General features: G+C 39.7%; 1 protein-coding gene and 1 pseudogene across 1 annotated transcript; one reads left to right on the forward strand and one right to left on the reverse strand.

The window, feature by feature from the left end:
* Window positions 1–2,830: 2,830 nt before the first annotated feature.
* On the forward strand, window positions 2,831–3,406 carry LOC122002055 (myosin-binding protein 1-like). The gene has a single exon (XM_042557092.1). It carries the CDS (start codon window positions 2,831–2,833, stop codon window positions 3,404–3,406), a length of 576 nt encoding a protein of 191 aa, XP_042413026.1.
* Window positions 3,407–3,652: 246 nt separating this feature from the next.
* Window positions 3,653–10,792, reverse strand: LOC122029104 (annotated as a pseudogene).
* Window positions 10,793–13,034: the final 2,242 nt, after the last annotated feature.

Consider the following 13,034-nt stretch of genomic DNA (forward strand, 5'->3'; position numbering starts at 1 on the left):
TAGTATTAGTGTTTTGTGCAAAAAATGAACATAATAATTCTTTATATTGAAATGAATCTTGTAATAATTGGTATGTTGAATTCCAACGTGTTGGTACATCACGTGGAAATTTTTTAGGTCTCATTCCATTAATTTTACAAAACCTACCCCATTGTTTCATTATAGATGAATGAAACCATAAATAAGAAATTGAAATTCTAATTGGTTTAATATAACTTTCTAAAATTTTTAAACCATCTTGAACACATAAATTTAAAACATGGCATACACAACGAATATGAAAAAATAAACCTCCAATAATAGGTTGACAAACAAATTTTAGATCATCTATACAAGCGGTATTGGAACTAGCATTATCTAATGATATTGAAAATATTTTATGAGTTAAACCATATTCTTCTAAAATTAAACATAATAATTGTGCGATATTATGAGCATTATGTGATTCATCAAAAACTCTATAAGCTAATAATCTTTTTTGGAGGTTCCAAGAGTTATCGATCCAATGGCAATTCACACCCATATACGAATGTGTTTGCCAATGATCACTCTAAATATCGGAATATAAAGAAACTTTATTATCTAATTTACTAAATTCATCAATTAAATTTTTTTTCTTTGTTTTACTAATTTTTTAATTGTACGAGTAAGTGTAGTCCTAGGAACACGTTTAGCACATGGATTAAGAGATTCTTTACAAAAAATCTTCAAATGAGCATTTAGATCCAAAACTAAAAGAAAGATGTTCTACGAAAATAAATTTAGCTAATGATTCTCTTAATTTATTATCCGAATATAAAAATAAACCGGAATCGGTACTACCGCTAGTTGAAGAAAATCTTGATAATTATGTTTGAGAACGGTCGAGTCCATATTCCGTCGGGTACTTCGTTTCTACATGTCGTTTCAACGACCCATAGCCGTCGCTGGCTTGGAATTTGTAGGAATCATTGCAGTGCTTACATTTTGCACGCATTTCTCCCGACGGAAGAGTGACATTCTCAAAATGTTTAGTGAAAATAGAAGACTTTAGAGGGGGAAGTTTCCGAACCTTAGAAGTAATTGCATCGGTACTTCCTTGTGTTTCGGGTGTCGGATTCGGAAGATGCTCGATCTCATCATCGGTGGATTGAATGTTGGGGTCCTCCTCCCGCGGATTCATTATTTGCTTTCCCTTCCGAGCTCGAGATGATGCACCTCCACGGCCTCCTTCCACTGTAATTGAAAATTGGAAACGAAAGCGTGTAGAGATTAGAGAATACGAAAATGAGATTAAGAGTAGAGAAGATGTGTGTGAAAAATGATGAAATGAGCTCTCTATTTATAGAGTTTTGATAGTAACGGACATTAAATCATAGCCATTGATCAAAAAACGGTCAAATGATCCTAACCGTTGAAAAAAATACTAAAAAAATCCTCCCAACGGCTATGAACCGCCGGTTAACCGACGGGTTAAGCCAGCGGTTCGCCGATTTTAAAACAAATGAACCGGAATCGGCCCGGCAACTTGCCAGGCCAGTTCCGGTTCGACCCGGCAAACCGGATCAACGGGCAACCAGCTCATTGATCTGGTTACGGGCCCGGGCCATGTCTGGGCCAGACTCGGCCCGGGGTCAGGTCTAGCCAACAGCCTATGGCTCTCCTTTCATCTTTTGCTGCCCTTATAAAGAATTATTCTTTATCTTTATCTGCCCCGTGTTTAATTTCCTGCAATTGTAAATCAGGACTGAGTTCCGGCATCCATGCTGAAACTTTGGAGCCCGATGGCTAGTTTTTTAGCCCTACGTACAGCGCATAATCCGCTCTGCGAGACGTTATCCACTCAAATATTTCGAATTTAGAAACCACAAATTAGTTGAGCATTTCAAAAGGAGATTACCAGATCAGAAGAGAAGAAGAGGGAAAGACAAGGCCGGTCTTTCTCCTCTTTTTTTTTTCTTTCTGTCTTTCTTTCAGCGTTTTCCTACAAATTAGCATTAATTCTTAATAATTAACGGCCTGGTTACGTTGCTCATCTCATCAATTAGTTAGTAGTTACCTCCTATTTCAACGACAACAAATCTTTCTTGATTGGCATCGAGAACCGGCCATTCTTCAGTCAGTATCAGCCATCAGGTTGGCTAATTGGTGTTAGCCACGTTTGATTTTTATCGATCGCTCACATTTGAAGCAATTCAGCACATTCTGCAGCTTCGTTTTGTGGATTTGATATTCGGCAACAATTTTGGCTTTTCATTTTTATGTAATTTTTCTCGCGGACAAGGTCGCCGGAACCGCAGCACCAGGGCAGCAGGCGGCGCCGGCAGCGACAATGGAGCCGGACCTCTTGGTCTCCTCGTTGCTCGCGGCCGTCTCCGAGTTGTGCCTGATCGCGATCTTGCTGGTCGACGCCGTGCTGTCGTACGCCGCCACCAGATTTGCCCGCGCCTGCCGCCTGCAGCCCCCCTGCCTGTTCTGCTCACGCCTGGACCACGCCCTGGGCGGCGAGCGCCGCGGATTCTACCGTCACATCCTCTGCCATTCCCACAAGATCGAGGTATCCTCCTTGATATACTGCCACGCCCACGGCCGCCTCGCCAGCTGCCGCAGCATGTGCGAGGCATGCCTCCTCTCCTCCTCCGACCTCCGAAAGCCCAAATTGGCCGTCTTTCACGCCGCCGAAACAGAGCACCTCGGAGACGTCGCTTTGCTCTACGGAGGTGGCGGTGGTGATCTCGGACAGGTTTCCGTGAGTTCCTGCTCCTGCTGCGCCGAGCCGTTCACCTTACGCCGTGACGTGGAAGAGGAGACATCGGCGGAGCTGCAGCAGGTCGAGCAGGACCGGATGACGATGGCCGAGCTGTACAAGGAGCTGGAGGAGGAGCGGAGCGCTTCGGCAGTGGCGGCTTACGAGGCCATGGCGATGATAAACCGCCTGCAGGAGGAGAAAGCCGGGATGCAGATGGAGGCGCTGCACTACCGGCGGATGATGGAGGAGCAAGCGGAGCACGACCAGGAAGCCATCCACGAGCTCAACAACCTGCTCACGGATCGAGAGAAAGAGCTGATCGATCTCGAAGCAGAGCTCGAGAGTTGCCGGAAGAGGCTCGGCGAAGAAACAACCGAACCGGAAGAGAAATCTAGCCATGAGACAGAGCTGAAACGCATGGCGGAAGGCTTTGAGGAAGACAAGGCTCGAATTTTGGCGTGCTTGAAGAATCTACAGGAGAAGATCGATAATGGCGTATGCTGCGGATCTCTGCAAGATGAGGTTTCGAAGCTGAAGGATCGATTGCACGCGCATTACGCGGAGAAAGAGATCCTTAGCCGCGCTGTGGGCGCGCTGAGACATGGAGCCGATGGAGTGAGCTTAGTTGAGGAAATGGCATGCCAGCTCAGGGAATTAAGGAGAATTCCCGTAACGTAAACCTAGCGAATCTAGTCGCATTTCCATTTCCGGATCTGTTTTTACTTGATCTTGCATCCATATATAGGTCTTGTCTGCGCGGGCTTTTTTTAGTATTAAATCTCCGGCAAACTAGGAACGCAGCATACACGTGTTATTTAGCCGTTAATATTATGAATTATGAATTATGATAATAATTACATGAAATATATGATCTATAGGAAGAAAAATGCACGGATAAAGGCTATCTGAACTTCAACGGCCTCAAAAAGTTTCTGATAAAAATATTGTCCATGTATTAAAATGGCAGTATTTGGGCTTCATGAATTTGAGTAAAGACTAGCACCTTAAACTGAAGGGGCAAGGTACATAAGATGTAAAATACAACTTCACTTGCATTTACCTGTGCGCTTAATTGGCTTATCCTGCTGCTAGTTTTCTATCCTCGTTTGGCCTTCGCCGGAGAGAACCAGACGATCGCCGTCTCTTATCAGCCTCACGTCGTCGATCTCCGCGCCGTCCTCTGTCAGCACTTTGCGCGCCTCGAAGCCAAACGTCTTCGACCCTACGTCGAGCAGCTCCCGCAACGAGTTCGGCAGCAGCACAAGCTTCCGCTTGACCGTTTCGCTGCGATCCGGGCAGCTGATGGTCACGCGCGGAGGAGGCAAGCACGCGCTACGCATGCTGCCCCCTTCGTCGGGGAGTAACGGTCTCGGAATGCCGCCGAAGAGCGGTGAGAGCAGGCCGCCCTGATTATGCCGCCGGGCTCCGACGTTGGCAGCTGAAATGACCCCAAACAGCGAGTTGTGGAAATGGGCCCCGGTCGCGCTCTCCGCCTTCTCCGTCCCGTGGTCCCGCGATGAGGATTGGAATTCCTCCTCCGCCGCCTGCGGCATGACGGGCTCGCTGCAGAACCGCCTCACGGGCGCCGGAACCAGCGGCGCTGAGGAGGAGTCGGAGCCCTTTATGGATTCGAACAGAGCTTTGATCTCGTCGTGGCCCTGCTGATCCGCCAGGCTCCTGGGCGTCCATCCCTGGTCGTCGGCGGCGTCCATCCCTGGTCGTCGGCGGCGTCCATGTTGGCTCCGCGGCGGAGCAGGAACTCAACCATGGCAAGATTCCCGTCACACACGGCGCGGTGGAGAGCCGTGGTGCCATCCTTCTTCGCCGCCTTCACGTCTCCTCCGTAGCGGATGCAAGCTTCGAGGAGGTCGAGGCTGCTCTGTTCTGCGGCAGTGCAGGCGAAGTAGGCCATGTCGCCGGCCGAGAGTTCTGCGCCGTGATCGCTCAGTAGTTTTGCCACTTGCTCGTGCTTACCGAGAATGGCCTCCCACAAGGGAACGCTCCCCTCAGAATCTGCAAGACATTACAAACCTGCATATGCACTGGAGCAATGGGTAAAACTCATGGATAAGTATGCAGTGCACCTACCTTTGCTGTTGGGTTCTGCATCGTAATCTAGCAAGAGACGAACACAATGCTCGCTTCCTTTGGAAGCTGCCATATGCTATCGAAAGAAACAAATGAAATTAAAATTCCTCGTGGCAGATGAGATCTCTGAAATCCACAAGTGTCAGAAATATAGAATGCTAACCAGTGCTGTGTGTCCATTGTTATCTGATTCATTTGGGTCCAAACCGCGTCTTAGAAGTTGATGCAGCAAGAAGTCGTCTTCTCTGAGTATGGCAAAACAGAGCGTAAGGGGCAAGTCCAATCTACCCCGGGTCAGCATGTTTTCTATCTCCTTTAAGAGTCCTTCCATCAAAGGATTATCCCTCTGGTCTTTAAGGTACTATTACATGAGAAGATCGTTAGTCATGTATGGGAGAAGTTAATTTTAAGCATTATACTAATCACTCAGTTCTAGAAACAACATGCTATCATTGTATCATATATGTACCTGCAGCAGGTTGCTGATGATGATTGTTCCATCCCCAACATTTGACTGAACAATACTAAGGAATGTAGTGCGGTTTAATCGCAACAGCTGGCACAATGATCTTGTTCGAACTGTCAAGAATTGTGGTCTATAACAAAGAACGCCAATCTCTCCGAGGAGATCTCCTTTCTGTGCAATCCGAACAATCTGCAGAATAAGCACAAGATGCCCATTTAGTAGGTGTGTCAATGCTAAATCAAATATAGCCTTTTTTTCCTTTCAGGTAGTTAAGGGAAAAAACAACTTGCCTCGTCTGTTCCATTCCTATGGTCTATTAGCTCCTGCAAAGTTAACACATCAGCTTTGAAGCAAGAAAAATGAGTTCTATGGGAAATATATCTTAGAGGATTTTTTGATCTATCAGATTACCAAATGAGTTTAGACTGTTGAAGAAATAGGAGAGAAACTAGAGATTGCTAGAAAGAATAGCTTACGTGATCTTCTATTTTCTTAGTCCAATTTCCTAAAGTTTTTAGGTTAGTTATTCTGAAATCTGTAATCCGTAATCTTATTTCATATAGCAATAAAGAATTCTCTTTCTTTGTCCTTCCTCTAACAAGGATGCCTCTTCTCCTTAGTCCTTATTGCAAAGCCTATCCACCTCTCCTCCCCATTCTTCAGCTTGTTACCCATCATGCTTTTCACATCCTAGCAGGTAGATCAAATTCTCCCTCATGAATCTGGTGTAATTAGAAATTCTACTCTTCCAATGTTTCTGGCCACGCCACTCAGAAGGCCATCACTCTACAGCCTTATTATCAATTTCTCCCCTCGGTGGAGTCCTATTTCCATGATCCCAAAATTTTAAAGCATAATGTATAGATGATTCACGGTCTAATTACTTGTTCATCCTATTGTGCACAACTCTATTAAATGCCTTAGCATGAGTTCTTCGTGGTATGCTAGCGTGTCCACACTCTTCTTCTCTATCACAAAATGTGACGCCTAATGCTGAGCAAAGTCATGGAAACCGAGTACAAGGTTTGTGGACGTGAGCAGACTTCATACTCTCCTCTTGTTCGTTGATACCCTCTCATGTGGTAGTCTGCTCAATTTCTGTGTGGGGTGCCAGGTCAGCATATGACCTTCTGACAAATTTTTGTTAATCAGTTTTGTTAAATAAAACAATTTCGATTGTTCCTCCAAAATTCCTCCAGTTTAAATTTCTCCAACTTCCTACACTTTCAATTCTGCCTTTCCAATTTTGCCTTCACGGTAAAATCTAAGACTCCCTAATTACTTTATTAAAAGTCATCAACGCAGATGATAGGTAATCACAAATTATTTTTACTCTTCATCTTTCCACCTGCACTTATTTTTATTGCTAATGGTTCTCATTTTTTTTTAAAGAACAAAGCTCTTGATAAAAGTATATATAAATAAACCTCAAAGAGTTAGTTGCTATGAAGGAGTGAAGTCTGGTATGCAGATTGTTGAAATAATTCTTGTATATTTAACACAATTTCCTAGAGCACGGTTTGGTAAATATAGTTTTATTTTTTGTTCAGTTCAAGATGATCAGAAGTGTCTTAGATCACTCACTTTTTCATCTAATCTCACTATCTGAAAATGATATTCTGCTAATTGTCATCTATCTATTCTATCCATCCATCCATCCATCCATCCATCTAATCTATCTATCTATCCATCCATCCATCCATATAATCTATCTAATCTATCTATCTATACAAAATCATCATAAAAGTGATGGCTCTACGAGGATCATGAGGCTAAAAGCCTATCTTCATGAGCACTTTCAATCTAAGGATTTTAGTGACCTAAGATATTTAATTAGCATAGAGGTGGAGAAACCATTGTAAAACTATATCCTTATACGCTCAAGGAAAATGACATGTTTGGATTATGCCCGTTGATATCTCTGTAGATTTGAATGTCAAATTGATGACGGAATAGGGGTTATCATTGATTGATCTAGAAAGGTACTAAAGACCTTTTTGAAAATTAAACTACCTCATAGTATTATCCTCCGAGAGAATGGTCCATAATTTCTTGAGGCTCTGACTCGAGCAATTGAAGGCAAAGTATTTTATGGTATCCAAGAAATGCTCTAGCAAAAGTTCTATATTAAATCATGATCATCTTTAGATTGTGGAGTACATTTATTTCCAACAAGCAATCGTACACAAACTCTAATCCAATTTCCACAAGTGGAAAAATCACATTGAAATTGCTTGCTACTAGGTCAAAATGGTGTAAAATTCAATGAAATTATCACATCATTTTTCAGCTCCAATAATAATCTGCTAACTAAATCCTTAAGATTCGGATCGAGTATATATGTAATAAGCTATATTTTCATGATGTCTTGGGAGGGAGATCTAGAGACCTAAATGTAAATATTTGGGTCTCCCTTGTGAATATGGTGACCAGGATTAGAATGTAATGTAACAACTATAAACGATATATGTATAGGTAGAAGGGACTATCTGAGATAAATTAGCCCTTTGTCGGAGGCAACTTGGTTTGCATGGAAAGTAAGAAGTTTTGTAGCATGATCTAGAACTGAAGCTAATAAGCAATCACAGCCACTTCGTTCGTGATATTAATATGTCCAAAATAAATCAGCTAGTTTAATTCCCACTTTTTTAGTCTAGTTATTTTTCTAGAGTCTTTATATACACATCTAATGGATTGCATTCTTATTTCATATAACAATAAAGATATCTAGGTTATCACTGAGATGATAAAAATTTTGGTGATTTTAAAGTTAAGTGAAAAGACAAAATTCTCAAATGAAACTCCCTTTTTACCGCTGTTCCAGTCACTAGTATGTAAAAGTCTGTAGGAGCTTCATTCTGCAAGATCACATCTTCCCTTGGAGGATAATACTCAGCTTTCATCTCAGAGACCTTCAAATATGTAAAAGATGAGATACTGAGGTGAGAGCAATACATCTAGCTCTATCTTTTGATAATCAGGTAAAGTCCCGAGTTAGAAAACTATGATGGTTACCAGTTGAAATAGCAGGTCATTAGAAACGCCATAGAACAAGTACACCCTTTGAACAAGTGAGTAAAAAAGATAGTGCGTAATGCTGGATCTGATGGCTTTTGGAAGAGCATCCAACGTCTCTTGCTGTTGGATCCCTTCTGAGTTAGTCCTGAACTTCAAACTGAGATGTGAGATCATTTGTTCTTGTAAGCGCTCAGGTAGCTGATTTCTTTGTGCAAACCCTGTGGCTACTTGGATTGTATCCCTCTGCAATGATCATGACGCATCCTTAATGTTTTGAAATTAAACGAGATTAAACATTGGTTGTAAACTCAACTTGCTGAATTCTGAATGGAATGAACAAGTTTTGCATTGCGAAACTTACATATCTTCTAGTTCTGCTAGTTCTATGAACTACCAAATTGGTCATATTTCCTATTAAATAGGCTGTTAGTCCAAGGTTAAAGAGCATGTAAAAGATGTCGAAAATCATCTCTCCCATATTTACAGCATGCAAGTCTCCATAACCAACGGTTGCAAGAGTGGTGATTGACCAGTACACAGAGGTCACATAACGAATCAACAAGCTTTGCTGATGGAAATCTGGCATAGAAGAACCAATCCAAGTTCTGCTTGGATTATGATACCTTGAAGCAATAAGGTAAAAGAAGCAACCAGCACAATGCACAGCAAATATAGTCACCTGTGAGATTGTTATGAAATGACAGTATCATTAGAATTATCCACTGCAAATGGTAACTGAATGTATAAACTTAGGTAGAGATCCTTACAAAAATAAGTTTTGCACATCTGACCCAAAAATAATTGAAGTGCCTATCTTTTTCTAGCCTGGTAAATGAAAAGATAGCATGTGTGCAATTAGTTGGGGGCTGTAATATCTTTACTCATAGAACACAAAATAATAGTTAATATCTAAAACACATAATTTTTGAACCATGAAATCCGCTTTGACATTAAGAGTCAAAAACATTCATATGGTTTATGAAACATGAAAACAGATTGAAGAACAAGATTTATTAGTCATACCTAGCAAATAGTGCACTGACTCTCCTGAGACGCCAAAGCCGAAGCATGTTGAAGAATCCATAAGAGCGGAGCTTATGCGGCAGCAATATTAGTGCGAGTTCAGAAGGGATTGTGGAAGCAACATCGAGAACGAACCAGGTGGTCAAATATTTCCATGCTATTAGCTTAGGATCATCCACCATCAAATAAGTAGTTCGATCAAGGTAGGCTACAAAGAATGTTAAAATGATGTCTATGGCAAAGAATGCATTGACAATGTTGTCCACCAGGGCAAGAGTTCCCCTTGGATGTCCAAGGAATCCAAATTCAAATGGAGAAACCCAAGCAGAATAAATAACGAGAACAATCAAGAAAGTCTCCCATGCCCTGTGGTAGAATTTCTAACATCAGAAACGTATACAATAATGAAATATCCAATCACTTCTCTCCCAGACGAATTAAATTACTACTTAAGAACAAGATGGCTGAGGGTTTCCTCTTTCAAGTGCAATACTAACAAAGAATGATAAAATGTCATGAAATAAAGGCGTTTACATTTTTGAACGAAAATATAACAGAAAAAAAAAACTAGAAGCGAGGAGATTTTTTGTATGCAAAGGAACTATCCCAAGGAATAAAAAATAAACATTTATATCATAAATCTTAAAGCCTAGGGTACTTAGCTTGCAGTACTAAATCTTACAATATTTTCCCAAAATATTAGACTTGAAATTTAAATTAACGCATAATACCTTTACATATTTAGGAGTTAGGAGTGGAATTCAATTGCTTCCTAAAACAATAAAACGGGTTAAAGGCTACTCAACGGGAATCCCACACGAAACCTATGATTGATGTTTCGTAAGGAATATTGATCCAGAAGAAAGTTTCGGATTCTTCAAGAGTTTATGACAAAAAAAAAAGGTATGGAAGAAGGAAAAAACTATCTTTTTGTGAAGCCAAGAAAGCCTGCTCCTGTATACTCTCTCCCTTTTTGTTTTCTCATTTTCCCGTGAACAAAAAAAAGGCGAAGAACAGAGGGAAACCCCAGGAAACTGGAAAGCTTTCCATCCAGAGAACCCCCCACGGCCCACAATCTCCGATGCGAAAAAAGAAGTAGCCATAGTAGCGGCAGAGGAGAGAGAACACAAGACCTGTATCGCCGATCATAAGGGGAAACGATGAACCACCGGAGCATGACCCTTCGGGTACTCCTGGCCCCGAGGGAGGGAAGAATCCCGCTGAAGATGCTGTAATGGCTGCCGTCCCTCGAGATCTCTTTCTCCGTCTCGAGGCCGCACATCATGGCCATCGGCATGTTAAACACCTCCGCCGTACGCCTGCCCGACATACTCGATTGATATTACTACCACTCCCGCTCTCCAACCTCTTGCTATCTGGATTTAAAGAATCACAAGGAACTCGATCAGCGACGGCGACGGCGCCTGGCGAGGGCGCGAGCTAAGAAGGCAGCCTGGGAAAGGAAGGAAGACGGCAGGTGATTACTGGTTCTCATGTCTATTTATAGCCGCGAGATCTGTCACGCTCGGCTCTGTTTTCATCTTTCGTCCCCCCCATTTTGCTATATTATATTTCTTTTGAAACCCTGAAAAAGAAATAAAATCTCAAATATTTTAGAGATAATAAGAAAATGTTAAATAATCCATCCTAATTTTTTAAATTATTTTTTCAAAAAATTAAAGTTATTTTATTCCTTATTAAAAAAAACACTACTAAACGGAACCCAAGCTATATCGAGTAGCAGTCAGCTTCAAGTCCCAAGTTATAGTCAGTATATATCGAATCAAACCTATAAAATGTGTTGATCGTGTTTAGGTTAGGTATTAAATGGGATAGTTAAGTTTGGTTACAAAGTTTTTAACATAATAAATTTTATTAACTATTTTGACATTTATCATACTATCTTACTAGTTTTTTAAGAATCTAAATACTTTACTAACTCATTTTGTATAAAATAAAATTATGATAATGTTATTTTTTTCGTTTTATGCTTAAAATAATTTTAAAATTTATTAATAATTTTCTCTGATTATTCTATATAAAAAAATATTATTCTCATATCTTAGAATTGAAAACACCATGAGTGATGTAATTTTTATAAATACCTTAAGCCGACGATATTAGAAAGTATACTTTTCTCGATTTTTGACTAAAATCAAGTGTAATATTAAATTAATTTTTTTATGAGAAAAAGTTCATTACAATTGCTTATTACTAGGGTTCTCGAGTGTATATTGTATTGTATGGTATCCTTACCAAATTTAATTTATAGACGTGAGTATTAATTTATTATATTATATATGTAACGTGTATATGTGATGACTAGTGTTAATTAAAGTTCTTTGTGACCACATGACGTGTTAATTAAAATTTTTTGTGACCATTGTTATTTTCCTTATACTAATTTATGGAATAATGAATACTTGCATTTGAACTAGTTTTTTTTAATTTTATAAAAATATAACTTTAATGTATTCCAATTATGTTGGAATATTTAAGTTGACAAGAGTAATTAATTTGAAATAAATTATTGAACAGTAAATTATTCATCTGAAATTTTCAAATGGGTTAAAAATGAATCTGATACTCGACCGCGACCTGAATTGATCTGAAAAAAAATATCAAATTTGGTTTGGAGATTTTCAGATTCGGGTTGGATTCACGTTGGAGGATTTTTGGCTTAGAAATTTTGAGGTCAGATTTAGAAGTTTTAGTAGATTTTTTAGAATTAAATTAAATTTTATTTTGAACTTAAGATGTTTTTATGTGTATCAATATCAATGTTAGTATGATAACGAAGGAGTATTAAAATAAAAGTGAAAAATTATAGGGATGATGACTCCTTTTTCTGTCCACTAGGACTCCTCCACAAGGCTTCCTCTATCGTGAGGACGATTGGATCTGAGATAGTAACATGGGTTAGTCGTGTCGGCTTCTCCTGTGCAGCCCCTCCGACGATGAAGTTAGAAATCCGTTGGAAAAGATAAAGAGAGAGGACGTGACTCTTTCAAAAAACTATATAACTATATTTGTTATTTTATTCATTATTAAAAAAACTCCCACTAAACCGAACCCAAGCTATATTGAGTAGCGGCCAACTTGAAGTCCCGAGTTGTAGTTACATATACCGTGATGAATCGAGACTATAAAATTTGTTGATTGTGTTTAAGTTAGGTATTAAATGGGATAGTCAAGTTTGATTACAGAGTTTTAGCATAATAACTTTTATTAATTATTTGGTCTTTATCATACTATCTTACTATTTTATTAAGAGTCTAAGTACTTTACTAACTAATTTTGATGAAGTGTAAAATAAAATTATATTAATGTTTTTTTTCTCTTTTCACGCTTAAAATGATTTTAACGCTTAAAAATATGTATTGTCAGTCTCATGTTTTAGAATTGAAAACACCACGAGCGAGAAGGTTCTATAAATACCTTGGGCCGACGACATTAGAAAGTATATTTTTCTTGACTTTTAGGTAAGAATAAGTATGATATTAAATTATTTTTTTTTATGAGGGAGAGTTTATTACAATAACTTGTTGTTAGGGTTCTTTGTTAATTAAAGTTTTGTGTGCCCACGTGGCTAGTGTTAATTAAACTTTTTTGTGACCATTGTTAGTTTCCTTATACTAATTTATGGAATAATGAATACTTGCATTGAAACTATTTTTTTAATTTCATAAAAATATAACTTTAATGTACACA

This window comes from Zingiber officinale, chromosome 1A (genome assembly GCF_018446385.1).
Source record: "Zingiber officinale cultivar Zhangliang chromosome 1A, Zo_v1.1, whole genome shotgun sequence".
NCBI lineage: Eukaryota > Viridiplantae > Streptophyta > Magnoliopsida > Zingiberales > Zingiberaceae > Zingiber > Zingiber officinale.